Here is a 16,526-nt window from a genome sequence, read left to right on the forward strand (position 1 = left end):
TGGGGGGACCGAGAGGGGGAGTATCTGGATAATGTTGGGGCTTGATCTTTTCTATAGGTCAAAAGGCTTTGATCTGTTGCTTTGGGCTTTTTTCTCCCTCCCATGTACATCCAATGGAAATTATAATCCTTGTGATAAGAGAACTGCACTCTGGTTTTTCAGATATACTGTTGGCATTCAAACACAGGTATTTGTGTGAGTATATAAAGTTATATCTATATGTGTCTTTATTTTTGTATTATTCGTTTTGAAAATTTTTGAAATGTATTATTAAGTTAATTAGTATGTCCAAAGATTATTGTAAATGCTACCTTGTCTAAGATGCGCATTCCATTAAATCCTCAGTAAATCAATTCCTGGCACAGTGGGAAAAAAGTTCTTGTATTTTAAGATTTTCTTGTTTCAGTCTTTCAAGTGTCAACCCCTGCCCACTCCTATGGATATCCAAAGCTGTGTTTCAAGACATTCATATTTTGTAGCCATTGCTACCATATCTATCAGCAATAAAAATCTTCAACATTCTTATATTCCAACACTCTGAAAGACTATTAGATATAGCACATACCATCAGTAAAATACACTATTGAAGAAATCCCTAATTCTTGCAAATACTATTAAGTATCAACTGAATTTTATATGTTTGGAAAACAAAGTAATTCTTAAAACTCAAGGAGAAATACAATTTACCTACCTTTCTGGTAGAAGAATTTTCGATAATAATATGCACCAAGGTCTACATGTTCAACGATGTATCTTTTCACTCTGTCTAGATGTAAAATCAGATTCTCCTTGGGAACTTCCAGAACTGCAACTCCAGCATTTGTGCAATGAGAACTCAGAGTCGACTCAAATGAGGCACTTTCACACCCACTGAAGGAACCTGAATTAGATTTGGAAAGGCTGATCTTCCTTTCCCCTTCCCCACCAATCTCATTACGAAAATAAGGACAACTCAATACTAGTTCATTGCTTTTATCATCCCCCTGGTCCATATTAAGACTTCCTTTTGAATTCAGGTCTTCAGTGCTGCCCATTGGAGAATTGAAACTTGCAGAATGGGACAAGGGTCCAGAGACAAGTGATGCTACAGCAGCAGCAGATGCACCTGTCGTTGTGTTCCTTCTTTTAATAACATTATGCCTGTTGATTGCTGCTTCATTTAAATCAAATAAAATACTCTGCACATCATAATGAGCAAAACACTTTGGACAAGTCCAAGGCTTAATGCTATCTTCTGACCTGTTATCTTCAAGATCTGAAGACTTCCCAAGTTCCCCTTCACCTTTGGCATTGCGCAGCTTACGAAAAATAGATGAATCTCCTGTCTCAGATTTTGAGCGTCTCTTGAGTGGCTTCTCCCTTTCCTTAAAGAGTCTCAGGTTTTCCCTTTGAGTAATAGGTCCATCTATCACATCTAGAGAGAATCCTGAACCCTTGCTTCCACTGGCAATCAGAAGCTCACCAAGTTTAGTTGAGCCTGGGCTTCTCTGATCAGACTTTTCATCTTTATAGCCCTTCAGTAAGTCAAAAAAACTTTCCCCTGAAGTTCCCTGCTTGTCTATGGAAGATGTGCTGCCATACTCCCTGTGCAGAGATGGTCCAGATTTAAATGTGGGTGAAATACATTCATCAAAACTATCCACATCAAGCTCACTTATGGTGATGTCACTGTTGCTGCGCTGTCGTATTCTGCGAAGAGCTTTCCTTGGGGAACTGGGATAGCCATCGGGTGTAAGAAACCTAGAGTCTAGATTTTCAGATTGTCTGGTCTTGTTTTTCAGTGTGCTCTGGATGCTCTTTAACATGACAGAATCACTAGCATTCAGGTTAACAGAACTTCCCTGACTCCCAGGACTGCTTTTAGAAGACATGCTGTCAAGGCAACTTGATGTTTCAATATCTTGACTAGATCTGCTTGTCTCCTTGATGTTCTCCTTCCTTGGGGGCCAATCAGCAATCCTGGCCCTGACCCCCATTTTAGGGACTCCAGGGGTAGAGGTAACGTGATGGGAACTCTCATTGCGAGGAGGTCCAACTGGTGCCATGACTGCAGATCCTAAGCTGCCATTCTGTGACCTAAAGCGCCTCATGTAGAAGTCATCAGAGTGGACTTTTGAGGTGCCATCTGTTCCGACTGATACTCCGGTGGCAACAGCCCTTTCGGTCTGGGACCGCTTCAAGCTGGTCATGGTCTTTCTGTATGTTGAACCTTAGTAAGTTCCAAAGAAAACCACAGTCATTTCTGCTTTTTAAATGCACAGTTCTCTTCTGGAGAATAGTCTCCAAAATATACAATGGTTGCATGAGATCTTAATCATGGACATTTAAAGATACAATTAAATGCAGAATGTCCAGAAAATTCAGATATTCAGTAGGTTTTGATAAGCAGTAATTTCCTTTAACTTCTGCATTTTAAGAAGTAGCCATACTCCAATACATTCAAATAGTTTTAATGTCACTCATGCTCCAAAACATCAGAGGTGTGATTAAATCTCTTATGCTTCTTCTAAGCCTAGAACAAAAAAAAAAGAGAGAAAACCATTATTTCTTTAATACAGAACTTTTTTGTTAACCAACGCTATCAAAGTAATTATTACATATAATTAATATTTTTAAGAAACACGTTTTTAATTCACATTGATCATTATCTCAAAAATGCAGTGCTGTGTAACATGGTGGCAAGGAGTTTTCTAGGTATTGTTAGGTTGCCTTCTGAAAAATGATTGCTGGGTTCTGATTCCAACAAGTAGAAATTTTTCCTTCTGAATTCATTAGTAGTACTTTTTAGTTCGGTTAGTGAACAGTGTTACAAAGCACAAGTAGGGAGCTTCTCAGCTAAGGATACATACAGCATGCATTTCCCAGGGAAATTATGTAAGAGCCAGATCAGGAGTCCAATTTTTATAACCACTTTAAAGAATTAACCATTTACAAGTCATACATCCTTGGGTGCCATTAGGTATTAACACTACCTATTCAACTTTCCAGTTAATGTAAACATCTGATGTGTGAACTTAAAAAAAAAAAAAAAAAGGAAGCTAATTAGCAAGAAGTGTACAAAATTGTAAGAGAGAATGGTTGTCAAGCACACAAGCACATATATTTTGTGCTTTGCACAGCCTTATTTGCAGATCAGCTGCATAGTCCAGAATGATGTATTACCTCTCACCAGAGTTTACAACATATAGAAAGGTTAAAACTAAATAGAAACACATACTTTAAGTAACTTGATATGAAAAGTTTCGTTTATTTCCCTGGCTAATAAAATTTTGTCTAGCACAGCTCCTGTATTATTCCAGCTTCACAAAGTCACAGAAAGTAAATGCTTTCCCATACTTCATCAGTACAGAAGTGATTACAAAGCCATTAGCACACTGCCCTTTGAGGAGCTAAGAAAACAAACCACAAATACATCCTTGTTGGTAGAAGACAAAAGCATGGGATTGTTAAGATAAAATCTTGCATTGCTGTGTACATCCTTTAACACAAAGAAGCTAATAATTTTCAAAGGCTGAACCAATCACTCAAAATGTGTCCTTTAAATATTCGTCAAATCTGTGCAGAGATGCTGCTGAACCAGCACTGCATTGACAATACAGTATTGTCTAAAATCAAGGCTTTCTGATGCTTCCAGGGAAACCAGCACTTTCTGTAGTCTCAGAACTACAGTACTTTGCACTGCCAGGGCAATTTTTGCCTCCAAAGGCAGCATGTTTAAATTTACTTACCATAAAAAGCATCTCTTTAAAATAGCTGCTCTTAATATAAAGCTCAACACATAAGGAATACTTAAAATGCAAGCTGACTGCATCACACATAACAAGAACAGTGCGAGTCGCCCATGGTACTACTGTATTTGTACAGGCATTTACATAAATGCAGCTCTTCTCCTTGTAATGCTGCTACAATCTTAGAATCATAGAATGCTTTGAGTTAGAAGGGACCTTAAAGATCACCCAGTTCCAACAACCCTGCCACAGGCAGGGATGCCATCCAGCAGATCAGTTTTTGAACACTTCCAGAGATGGGCCATCTACAATTCCTCTGGGCAGCCTGTTCCAGTGCCTCAGCACCCTCACAGGAAAGAACTTTTTACCATTTAATTTAAATCTTTTTTTTTTTTTTTGCATTTAAAACTGTTCCCCCTTGTGCTATCACTATTTCCTCAGGTAAAAAGTCTCGATCTTTATCAAAGCCCTCTTTAAGCACTGGAAGGTTGCAATGTCTCCTCACATCCTTCTCTTCTCCAGGTTGAACAATCCCAGCTCTCTCAATCTGTCTTCTCAGAAGAGTTGCTCAAGCCCTCTTATCATCTTTATGGCCTTTCTCTGGACCTGCTCTAACAGAGTCACATGTTTCTTGTCGTGAAGAATCCAGACCTGGATGCACTAGTCCAGGTGGGGTCCAATAAGGACAGAATACAAGGGAGACTGACACCCCTGGCCCTGCTGCATTTGATGCAGGTCTGGATATGGTTGTATTTCTGCACTTGCAGCATTGTTGACTTCTGTACAGCTTTTTGTCCACCAGCACCCCTGAATCCTTCTCCATGGGGCTGGTCTCAAAAAGTTCATCTCCCAGACTGTACTCATGTCTAGGATCGCCCTGACCCAGGTGCAGCAGCTTGCACTTGGACCTGTTGAACCTCATTAGGTTCTCACAGACCTGCTCTTTCAGCTTTACCAGTGTCTTCCTAGATTGCATACCTTCTTTCTGTTCTGTCAGCTGCAGCACTCAGCTCTGTGCTGTCAATAATATTGCTGAAATATTTTTTTTTTAAGTTAAATAATTAGAATAACTTTAGAAAGGCAGTCTACCCATGCTGCTGTTTCAAAACTACTGAATATTCAGCTGTAACATTTTACAATTTTCAAACACTCTCCAACCTAAGAACCAATGAGGCTAGTGAAACAACTTTGTGCACCATCAGATCAAGGAAAGGAAAATGCAAACACTGTATGCCATGATATAACCTAATCTTCTGCCCATACTTTTCAACAGTGCCTATCAAAGAGTGTTTAAGCACTATTAACTTCTATGAAATAGCAACATTCCATAGCACTTTCTAAAGATCTATACAGGCTAGCTTTTATAGGCAGGACAGAAGGAAAATAAAATGAAAACTGGTAAGGATTTAGGGCAGGAGAATGCCAGGCTGAAAGAGATTGTAAAGAAGCCAAGCTGAGGGTTAAACATAAAACAAGCAGGAGTAGAAGCATCCACTACCACAAGCTGCTCTTCACAGTCTGCAGTGAAAGCCAAGATTTGTCCATCTCTGTTCCCCTTCCACCAACAATATCTCTGAAACCAAAGTATACACCTCCTCCCCGCAAAATACTGTTCTACTGAAACACATCACCCAGTAGTACAGGTTTCTCATTAACTTCAGGGCATAAGTTCACGCAGCAACTCTTAAAAATTCCCAAGCTTGTTGATGACCATATAAACATCCAAACACCACCAGCTTACCCTACCTCCCCAAATTATATGTTTTCCTCTAAAAATTTTCAGGACAACAATCCTAAGGATACAGATACACAAACACATCTATAATCATGTGAAAATATATACCTAAGTGGTCTATGTAACTTACATTTGACCTGTTGTATGTATGGTTTTGTCATTAGTTATGTGACCACACAGTTTATTTTCCAAAGGAAATTCTCTGTTCCTGACTCAGCTTTACACATGTCTCACTCTGGGGACCAGCTGTTTCATGTTCTGCAGGTTTTTGCAGCTGTCCTCCTTCATCTGCTGTAGCAGCTGGAATACAGGCCTTAAATGATTACGGTAATAGTTAATATCATACTCTGAAAAAAATTAACTCCACTGCTGTGTCTATATGAATTAAATCACTATTAAGTCAATTTTTTTTGAGAGTGCAACCACCTGTCCGTGTTTATCTCTCCAGACCTTCCCAGCCTGGTGTCTAATACAAGACCTAACAGTCTGGTGTAAAAGGTTTGATTAGTTTCAATCAAAATAAAGTGAAAACATTACATTTGATAACATCAAAAATTCCTAAAGCAAAGGTCCTGGGTACCCTGGTTATCAGCTTTAATGAAAATAAACAACAACAGTAATCTGTACTTTAACCTTTTCTAGTATTCATTATTTGCAAAACATGACCGCATCAGAGACAAAGCAAATCCAGTTGGTTTAAAAGACTAGTAACAGGTGTTATTTTGAACGGAAAAATCTGCTAGAACTTAAACATTGAGCACCAAAATCACTAACATAGAATATGCAATATATTAAAATTAGTTACAAGATTGGCAGTATGGTACCTACTTCTAAAGCCAAGAGCAGCATTTGTGAAGAGTAACAATTCCTACTTTGTTACCATTTCAATACAGAAAAAATACAACTTAAGGTAGAGCTATGAATATCTGTGCAAACAGAATATGGCGAGGACAAACTCGATAACCATGAAAATGTACTTTTCCAATTAATCTCAACTTACTAAGGAGGCAAACAAAATCATCAGATGAACAGCTACATACAAAAAGCTGTAAATGAAAACCACATGCAAAAACTGAAAGGGTACATGAAAATTTAGTACTGATTATATCAATTGAAAACCTGAATAGAGAGTTAAGAGAATAATCATAAAGCCAATTACCTGCTTATCAGATTGCATACAATAATTAGTAAAGCAGTCCAAGTATCTGTTCAAAATAGGTCTCAGATCCTTAGGAGAAATTTTACTCTTAGGTTTTTGCTAATTTTGAGTTGAGATTAAATACTTAGTCATCTGGTACTGGTAAAAACCTATCTTCATCCTTTTCCTTTCTATTTGTACCTTTTAAAATCACTTTGCTGTCTCCTTCAAAGCTAGTTTCAGATGCAGGACAAAGAACCACTCTTATAAAAGGACCCTGTTGATGAACTCAAAGTCGGTTTTGCGGAGTCCATCATTCATAAAAGGCAGGGAAGTCAAGGATCTTGATTTCTTATTTGTCATGCCTGAAGTCAAACACTCAGAAAAATGAAGACCTACCAGTCAAGATTTCTAGAGAGCTCTGGAATACAAAGCAACCAACACAAGTAATTGAGCAAGAAGAAATACCTCACTCAAATCAGTTCAGGATAGTAAAAAAACTCTCAACTACTGCACAGTAATCAGTTTCTATCTTGGATCCAGTTAGATAAAGAAGATAATTCAACAACTAATTGTTAAGGTAGGAAAGGAGCTCATGCCTGACACATCAATTCAGATATCTTGTATTATAGTTTTTAGCTTTAGTTATGTAGAATCATGCTCTTTTTTCTCTGCAAAGTAGTACTTCACCCACAACTGAGTCTTACTTGACAAGATTCAGCAATTTCTCTTATCTGCTGAGAACATGATGAGACTCTGGATTCTGAAATCACAGGTGCTAATGATCCTAATAATCTGATAGTGACAGAGATAGATTTGGGGGCACCAAATTATTCATGACTTGTAACGTTCCAAAGGAAAGACTTCATACTTCACCATCAGCCCTCACTATAAAGTGGCATTTTAAAATTATAAATTTGGAAATTAGTGAATCACTTTCAGCTTTTAGGAAAGTCTTGCTTTTGCCAAGCCTCCATACCAAAGACCTGCTCCACTCCAAACAGTAAAACATAGGAGAGGGTGGTAAATGCAACATATTACCAGGGATACTTTAAAATCACCAAAACTGTATGATAAGGAGATCAGAATAACATTTTACAGAAAGGACTTGTTAAAAACTTAACTGAGATCTCTGTCCCATGAGGTTTACAGTCAATTTAGGAAATGCAGTGCAACACACATTACTGGCAGCAATCCTTGCTAACTTTTACTGGGAAAAGATATGTCATCAGCATAAGCTCCTGAAAAGCAGAAGCTCCTCTAAAACTAGAAAAATAAATGAGAACAAGGAAAAACATTTCATATATTAAACCTTATCTATTTGTGTCACAAATTCTTACCTGAATTATAACAGATCAAACCCCAGGAGGGAATATTAATTTATCAGCCAATTAAGTTATTATTGTACAAAATAATGTCTAATTGCATAAAATTAATTCCTCAAAGGAGAAAAATTCAATTTAGCCTTTTGAAATACTTTATCTGGTTACCTATTATTAACTTTATCCTTTTCTTCCCAGGATTACTACCATCATTGTAATTGCAGGAAAGCTAAAAGGTTCATCTTTCTGAGGAAGTTACTATTAACTGAAAATCTATTTGAAGAATAGTGTTTGGTATTTTACTAACTTACTTTTTTTTTTTTCAAACTTATTAAAATTGCTGGGTTTGTGCTACCTGAGTTTGTCATAACTGTCAGCTCTGCATAGATAGACAGATTGCCTCAGCCTCCCTTTCCTTTCCCTCCACTTCACCAATTTTTGTATCTACAAAATTTGCAGTGATTTACATGTCAGCAAGTCTGTGTTTCTGCCTTTTTCTCTGAATGTTTCCTTGCACCCTAACCATCAGAAGAAAATCTTTGCCCTGAGGACACTGGGTGCCATCTGTTACCATACACACAATGATCACCTGTACTGATCTCCTAGGATTTAGCACTGCTTTATTCTTAGCTTCATTCTCTGCTGAAGTAGCTGATGCAAATACACATGAACCTAGGCAAGGTTACATTGATTTTAGATTGTAACAGTAATCACTGTGAGTCACTACCACCAGCTTCTGCACTCTTGCAGTATATGCCTCTCTAGAGACAAAGCCAAGCTCGCTCTGCTCTCACGGTGGAACATGAGGAGGATGCGCAGCCACTAGAAAAGAGTGCTGAGTTGAGCACATCCACTGATGTCACTCAGCAGAATGTGCTCCCCCAGGTTTCAAGCCCTGGTAACCATGGTTGTAAACCATCAGCTGGCTCAGAGCACAGTGAACCACCTGTCCTCCCTGTGCAGAAGACCATGAACTCACACTCAATAATCATAATCTCCTGCAGTCAGTGGTAAATGCTCGTGACATAACAGGACGGGAAATGAAGCATAATAAAAGCTATCAAACTGAGACAGATATAGCAACACAGGGGGCAGTAATCTCCCACCTGTGCACTTCAGCACATTTTGCTCTGTTATGATTTCCTACTCATTATTCACCAAACACAACAATAACTCAAAGCCAGAACCGCACCCTCTGTTTTCACATCCATTTCATATGCATTAATCAAGACATGGATATCACAATTCTTAAGTAAACGAGTAACTGTTGGTGAAACAAATAACTTAAAAACTTCTTCTGAGACAGAAAGGAAGAGTGAGAAGAGGACCACACATAATCATTCCTATTTCAACACTCCTGTTCCATTTTGGTACCAATGTCATCTAGTTAATTAAGTGTAGAATTCCTTTCCTGGAGGCTAATTTACAGGATCTAAAAGAGAAATGAGGACAAGTCTTATTGTATGCTATACTGTATTCTATTCCCGGAACAAAACTGTTAATAAAAATTTACTTTTTCAAGGAGTGCTTGCTCTCTAGGAAACGAATGGCAACACAAGACCCAAGTTATTCCAGCTCACAGATACCATCTCTAAAGAAAGCAACTTTTTTACCAACTACAAAACAGTTTGATTTTTAACCCTCCCTTTTCTTATTTTAAAGAGATGCTTCTTCTCTGTCTATTTCTCAGTTTATAGCTGTTACTACATTGCATCCCCGGGTAATAGTTCCAGAAACAGACTGCCCTTCCTGGTGTGCGGACTCTTATAAAAAGTTGCTTTACTGACAAGTGTCCAAGTTAATCAATGACTAATATCTGATACTGTGACAATCTGACCTATGAAGAGTCCCAAACCAAAATAACAAAAAAGACCAAGAAACAACCTCCCCCAAAATGGGCTGATACTTCCTAGCCTAGGTACAGTTCAGTGTAAGAGCTACAAATTCCACTAAGTGCCAAGGATGCCCTTTCCCAAGGTTTGCATCCTTGCTCATACTTGCATAGCACAAAGGCCCATACAAGTCCTTCCTCCTCCAGCATGGCCACAATTTGTTTCCAGCATATCTTTGGCACCAGTAAAGAGACAGAATTTAGCCTGTGGTCTCTGAGCTGCTTCTACTGGCTCCGTTCATGCTGGCCATACTTGGCAAACGAGTACACAGACATCACCATGGCTCATGACATGCCACAATTAGAGTTGAGTGAGACCTCACTTTGAAGAGGGGTAAAGAGGGTATTTGACCTACTACCTCTCCAAACTTCCAGGTGCTTCTAAGTAGTCTGGAGTGCCATCAAAACTAATTTAATTTTTCTTGTAAGAGGTGTTGGCTGCGTCACTAATTTGATAAAAGGATTATTAAAAAATACAAGCCCATAATTTTGCTAGCATTTGAGATCTTTTTCTCAAAACCATTAATATTCCTTTAATCTATCACTGCAGTGCTCCCTAAATTATTTATTTGGTAAAATAATTGTAAGGAGCTATTCTGGTGCTGTCACAAAAGTATTCCAGCTCTTAAACCTCCACAGAGAACTATTTCTCCATAGGTTGGCTGATAATTAAGTTACGTGTTTAAAGGAGAAACAAGAGCAGCTTTTCAGAAGCAAAAGTTAAAATTTACCTAAAATTAACAGGCTTTTGTTTCCACAACCCTGGTATTAATCATCTCGATAACCTTTCACATTCACAAACATTCCTGAAGATGCTCTTGCAACTATTGCTCCTGCTTTGAATGTATTGCTGCAGTGCTGGAGATGACAATTATGAGCAGAGGGTGTCACCAGACATCCACACCAAAGGTGTTCATCACATCTGCTTCACCACCATTCCCTTGCTGACGTCCCAGGCCCCTTCAGCAGCCAGTCATATGCAGTCTCTGTCACTCTAAGCCACTGAAATAGAGATTTTTGGAGTTCACTTGAGCTAACAAAATGAATGTATCAGGAAAGAAACCTCTGCCATGGTACAAAGGGCATAGGGAAAAGTAAATCTTTGGAGCTTCTTGCATAAAAGACAATACTAGAGAAGATTATCGAGTTGTGGAGTCTATTTATTTATTCTGTTTATCACTTCACCCAGGTGCTGGTGTTGTTGACAATCACCCTGCACAGTCCTTCCTTCTCAACCCCAGTACCCTCTGCCTTGCAGCTTTTTTGGCACCAGCCTCCAGTGGGATAGAACAAACTCCATCAGTTTGGAATTTCAGACCCCAATTTGCTCACTCAATAAAAGCCATTCAAAAGAAAGCTGAGCATCTCAAATAAAATACCATTTCTTCAAGCTTCCAAATGAATAATAGGTGTTAAATGAATTTGCTTCCTTATCAGCTAATGTGAAAATACCAAGTAGATCATTACTTGACTCTGTTACAGTTCCTGAATATTAAAGAAAAAATTTAAAAAATGCAATTGGAAGTTCCACAGATAAAATAAACCACTACATTTGCAAAGAGAAAAACAAGCTTAAGCTGCCACTGAAATATAACATTTAAAAGTATACACCCAAGAAAGGGTCTTCCTCCTCCAAATAATCCATTAAAAATGTCAAACTACCTACATGGTATTCTTTTATGACAAAGACTTGAACACAAAGTTAAAATATTTCCCCCTAAAACACATGATTTGCTTTTGTGTGTATATACCATCTATATTTTTGTGTACATACATGTACACATATTTCCACACAAGATATTAATGTTACGTTTCTAAAGCTTCTGTAGATGGAAGTATTTAAACATAACTTAAGCAAACATGGTAATTAACCCTCAAGACATTCAAAGACTTTCCACAATTACTAGTGTTTTACACTAGTAAATATACTTAATGAACTGCAATCACTATTGCTATATGAAGAAAACAAAATTAAAGCAAAATCTATCAAACATTCATGCAGGAAATTTTGACTCTAATAACCTGGAATATGCCCAACAGCATGAATCGTTTAGGTATTGAGATTATTCGAACCTTAGGTAAACAAAGACAGCACAGAATAATTATATTGAAAATTACAGCCCAAACGATAAAGTCATACAAGGGCTACAGAGAGCAATGAGATTCTTTTTACAGTTCACATGTTTGAACAGTTGAGAAAGCATGTAATTCCCAAACAATCCTTGCAAGAAGTACAGCAGTTTCCATTTCAAGTGACTGCTACATCCAGTCAAGTGTGCAACACCAAGAAAGAAAGTCAATTAGAAATGTTAGGGAAAGACAGTAATTTGTAGCAAAAACTTGAACTTTTTCTTTTAATCCTATGATTGTGAACAACTGCAATATTCAAATTGAAATGCACTTTGGAACCCTCTACAGCCTTTCACTAAAAATCCTTTTGGGAAAAAAAAAATCTAAAAACTCAGTAATATTCTTTTCATCAATATGCCAATTTATCTTTTTCAACTTTCAATTTTTTTATTACTATACTGCTAAGCTCTTGAAAGCATACTGATGTATCAGTGCAAAGAACATGATCTAAGAGTGCAGATAAACAAAAAGTAAAAATAAACTCCCCCTAATAAAAGTAAGTTAAAACAAAAGGTTTAAAGAAAAGTTAACTGTTTATTTGATACTGGTCTTAGAAGAGAAAACAAAAAATTAGTAAGTAACAGATTTTATAAGAAAGCAAGAATTAATTTTCAGCAACTCTTCATGTTTGTATGTTTTCCATTCTTTTCATTTTGCTCTTAGACCATCAGCTTCATACTTTGCCTGCAATAATTTCACTCACAAACATGCAATCTCATTTACAAGCCAAACTCTGGTGTCCTTTCAGTGGAACACTGAAATAGGCTTCAAAATCAGTTATGCATCAATTTCCAAAAGGATTCTAAAATGATTGCCACTAGCAACCACCTAGATCACTGTTAGAGTGGTGTTGATGGATTACTGCATGCTGCATTTCTCCCATATACTCCATCCCAAAGTGGGATACTGAACAGTGGGTGCAATCTTCTTTTTGGAACCACATTTTGTGCTTTCTGAAGCCTACTCTATCCATAGAAGCAAACACAAAATGACAACCAGATGCAATAACATTTTTCTTCAGACAATTAAACTGTTCACATAGAAGGCATAGCAACGCATTCAGTAAGTCACATATTTTTAGAGCAGTGCTTATGGCAACCCCTCCTAGTGCTCCAATGTAACAGATCCTCCTAAACTAAAAAGGCTGTGGTCTTTGTCCAGGGAAGATGTTTATTTACTAGTTTGGTTTCATTCAGAGTTAAATGCGGGGTCATCCCACAGACCAAAAAAAGAAAACCATCTTAGATTACCATTTGACACACATGCTGTGTAAATCTAACCTTGTGAGGAAACATAAATCCACCGCAATTAAAAAAAAAAGCTTTCAGGCTTCTCTTATATAACATGAGAAGGCATGGCATTAGAGATCCCTGGGGATAATTCACTTTCCTGTTTTTGATAAAACGCATAGAAAAAGCTTTTGTCCTTGACAAGCACATTTACTTTCTAAATATATGCACTACATATGTATTTTCCAAAATACCATATCCATGAATATAAAGGAATAAAGAGTTCAACCTCCACATAAGATTGTATATAGCTCTTTCGGTTAATCTTGCTTTAAAACGTCATTTACAATTAAGACTAAAAGAAACACAGTTTTAAGTAAGACTTCACCAGTTTTGGGGGCATGAAAATACATTAGAAAAATACTGATGGGACCGTACAACTGACAGGAATTTAAGAGCTCTAGGTATTCTATCACCAGGTTACAAAGATGAGTGTGTTACACCCATTACCGATATCACTTCAAAAATTGCAAAAGATGGCTGATGTTTCCAGTGTGAAATGCAAAAGAACAACATATAAACCTGCAAACAGCTCCAAAAACCTAGCAGGGAACAGAGTACAACTACGGAAACCTTGTACTCTGCTAAATTAACAAATATTACAATGGCATTCCCCTTTTCTGTATGAGAACATACACAAAAACATGAGGCAAAAGCCAGACTGGTAGTACATAAACTAATGTTCTACATCTAAAATATTTCAAGTACTAATAATGATGACTAAAACAATGTAGAAAGCGACAAAAACCTGTGTGTGAACACATGCAGTTACTCAGCAGAAACCTATATCCTGCATGATTGCAACATTTATGGTTTAGAAAACAATAAAGGTAGATATAAATATTTCAGTTGATTCATTTCTTGTGACTGCTGTGCTATGAGTGGGTGTTCAGGCTGGATTTCACAGGACTTAGAAGAACTCTTTATATGCAGAAAACCAAGAAAGGTTACTTGGAAAATCTCTCAGCAGTGACCAACAAGTAGATGAGATCTTTAGATGTGATGATGAGGGCAGATTATGTTCTACAGTCCTACCAGACTATATGGTCAAAGCAACTGAGAGCATCCAAGTAGACAGCACTTCTGTTTTAAAGACACCCATTCCAGTCACTCACTGAGGGCAGAGTTATCTCCAGCACTGGAACAGGAAAATAATACCTACTTGGCTGCCTACATCGAATCTTCAGGAGTGACTGTGAAAGTCTGTGCACAACTCATTGTGTGAAGCAACCTACACCAAATTGCAATACCAGGGAGAAGCAAATAAGCAATTCAAGTCAGGAATCCAGACAGTCAAGCTGGCAAATCAGGATACAAACTGAGAAGAGCAAGAAAGGTTGCAATGACATCTAAAAACACACTTTGCAATTTAAATAGGAAACAGTCTATTACAAGCACACATATGCCAGCAGTACTGGCACTTCATCCATATATTTTTAAACCTAAGAAGAAAATTTAGGTGGATGGTTGGATACTACCAGTTGTCTCAAAGCATTAGTAAACTTGTGTGTGTTTGACCTGCCCACCTGTCCATGCAGCTCTTTTATCAACTGCATTTCTAGCCCAAGACCCAAATTACTCCTTACAAGATCCATCCACTTTTCTCCAAGTTGGGCTGCAATAACACACAGATACCACAAAAATAAGCCTCCAGCCAAACATCCCAAATACAGTCCAGCATGCCCATTTGAGATTTTTTTCATTACAATCTAAGGAAGTATGATGGAAAAATCTTTTTGTCTTATGTGATTTTTTTTTTCTCCAGTCATGGTCAGTAAAGGAAATATCTACATCTGTTCCTGGTTTACATGCACGAAAAAACATTTTATAAAATAAAAACAGATTTGAAATAATTAAAATTCCAATACTAAACCTTCAAAAGTAAATTACCTACAGAAAGTACATGTGTGGGTGTATTCCTGTTTCACTGCATCAACAGCCTTAATCAGGCTTGCATACTATTTCTGATTATGGTTCATTATATAAAATCACATTGATAACACTTCAGCAAGAATGTTCCTTAACCCTTTCTCAAAAAGGAAATATCATTCTTGCACCAGTTTTCACCCTTGCTGTCTGCGTTTGGGGGTGACTTTCTCCAGCCACCCCTGACCTTGTGGAAGCCATAAGAGCCAACTGTAAACCACAGGAATCTCCTTGAACGTTCCATCAGTGAAACGGCTGCAGCTCCTCCTTGTGCTGCTCCACTTGCTCCTGCAGCCCACAAGTCCTTGAAGATCCTCCCCAAAAAGCACACTTTGAAGACTAATGCACTTCCCTGCTCATGTAAGTCAACATTACTTCAATTGCATCAACTGGAGCCACCTATGTCCTGCTGACAAACTGCAGACCCTGCTCAGAGTTCTGAGGAGTAGTTAGGGATACAAACACTACTTTGAAGCCCAATGTACCTTTTTTGATTCGCAGGGCTGCATTTTCTTAAGCATGTGCAGTTTCATTTCTGTTTTTTTGTCTATTCTTCTATTACTCCAAAATGGGGATTTTATCAACATAATGTATTTTATGTTAGTCAAATCAATATCAGAAAACTACTTGAAAATACCATCAATTGTGAAGCATAACTTATAATTTTTTGGCAGAATTTCTGACCAGAAAAGGATCATACCTGTGCTTCACAACCTGCTTGTTAAATTTCAAGATAAATTTGGTCTTGATTTCACCCTGTAAAGACTAGATGATTTTATACATCGAGAAACTTTGCTCAGTGATACCATCACTATTAAAGGCAACTCATCTTTCTATACTGCAACACAGAATTTTTTTCTAGAGAAATCTTTCAGAAAAATGGTTGTTTTTAATAACAATTTCAGTAGCTGATTCAGTAAACAGTCTGATGCTAGCACTACTCAGTTTTCATCGTACTGTAAAATTTTATATTCCCACTAAAGAAATCCTCTTCAGTAATTACATGAGTTTAAGTATCTAGGATTTGCAGGAAGATACCAATATAATTAAGCTGTTTTATTTACACAAATGTGTTTGGAGGAGGGCTGTGGGGAAAGGAAAAAAAAAAAATTAGCCCATCAGCTCAATTTGCATCGTAGCCCTCAGGAAATGAACTCCATTCTTCAAGACTACCGTGAGCACAGCAATGAGATTAGAGCAGAGAAATTTATTTGGAACTGGTTGCACACCCACACACAAAAAAAGATGTCGCCTAGAACCACTGTATGGCTAAATCTACAGATACTTCTTTTTTTCACTACTTTGTACTTCATGCCAACCATACAGTCCTCATTTACCAAACTGAGTCAGTTTTTGAGACATGGCTC

General features: G+C 37.6%; 1 protein-coding gene across 3 annotated transcripts in view; it reads right to left on the minus strand.

Annotated features, from left to right (window-relative positions):
- Positions 1 to 16,526, minus strand: part of SIPA1L1 (signal induced proliferation associated 1 like 1) — a 198,778-nt gene that overhangs the window by 67,548 nt on the left and 114,704 nt on the right. For all 3 annotated transcript variants that reach the window (XM_085581888.1, XM_021543124.4, XM_085581887.1), the window contains exon 3: positions 692 to 2,512. In XM_085581888.1, coding sequence (XP_085438014.1) covers positions 692 to 2,189 — 1,498 coding nt within the window. In that variant the 5' untranslated portion in view covers positions 2,190 to 2,512. The remainder of the gene's footprint in view (positions 1 to 691; positions 2,513 to 16,526) is intronic.

Source organism: Lonchura striata, chromosome 5 (assembly GCF_050655825.1).
Source record: "Lonchura striata isolate lonStrDom1 chromosome 5, ASM5065582v1, whole genome shotgun sequence".
In the NCBI taxonomy this organism is placed as follows: Eukaryota; Metazoa; Chordata; class Aves; order Passeriformes; family Estrildidae; genus Lonchura; species Lonchura striata.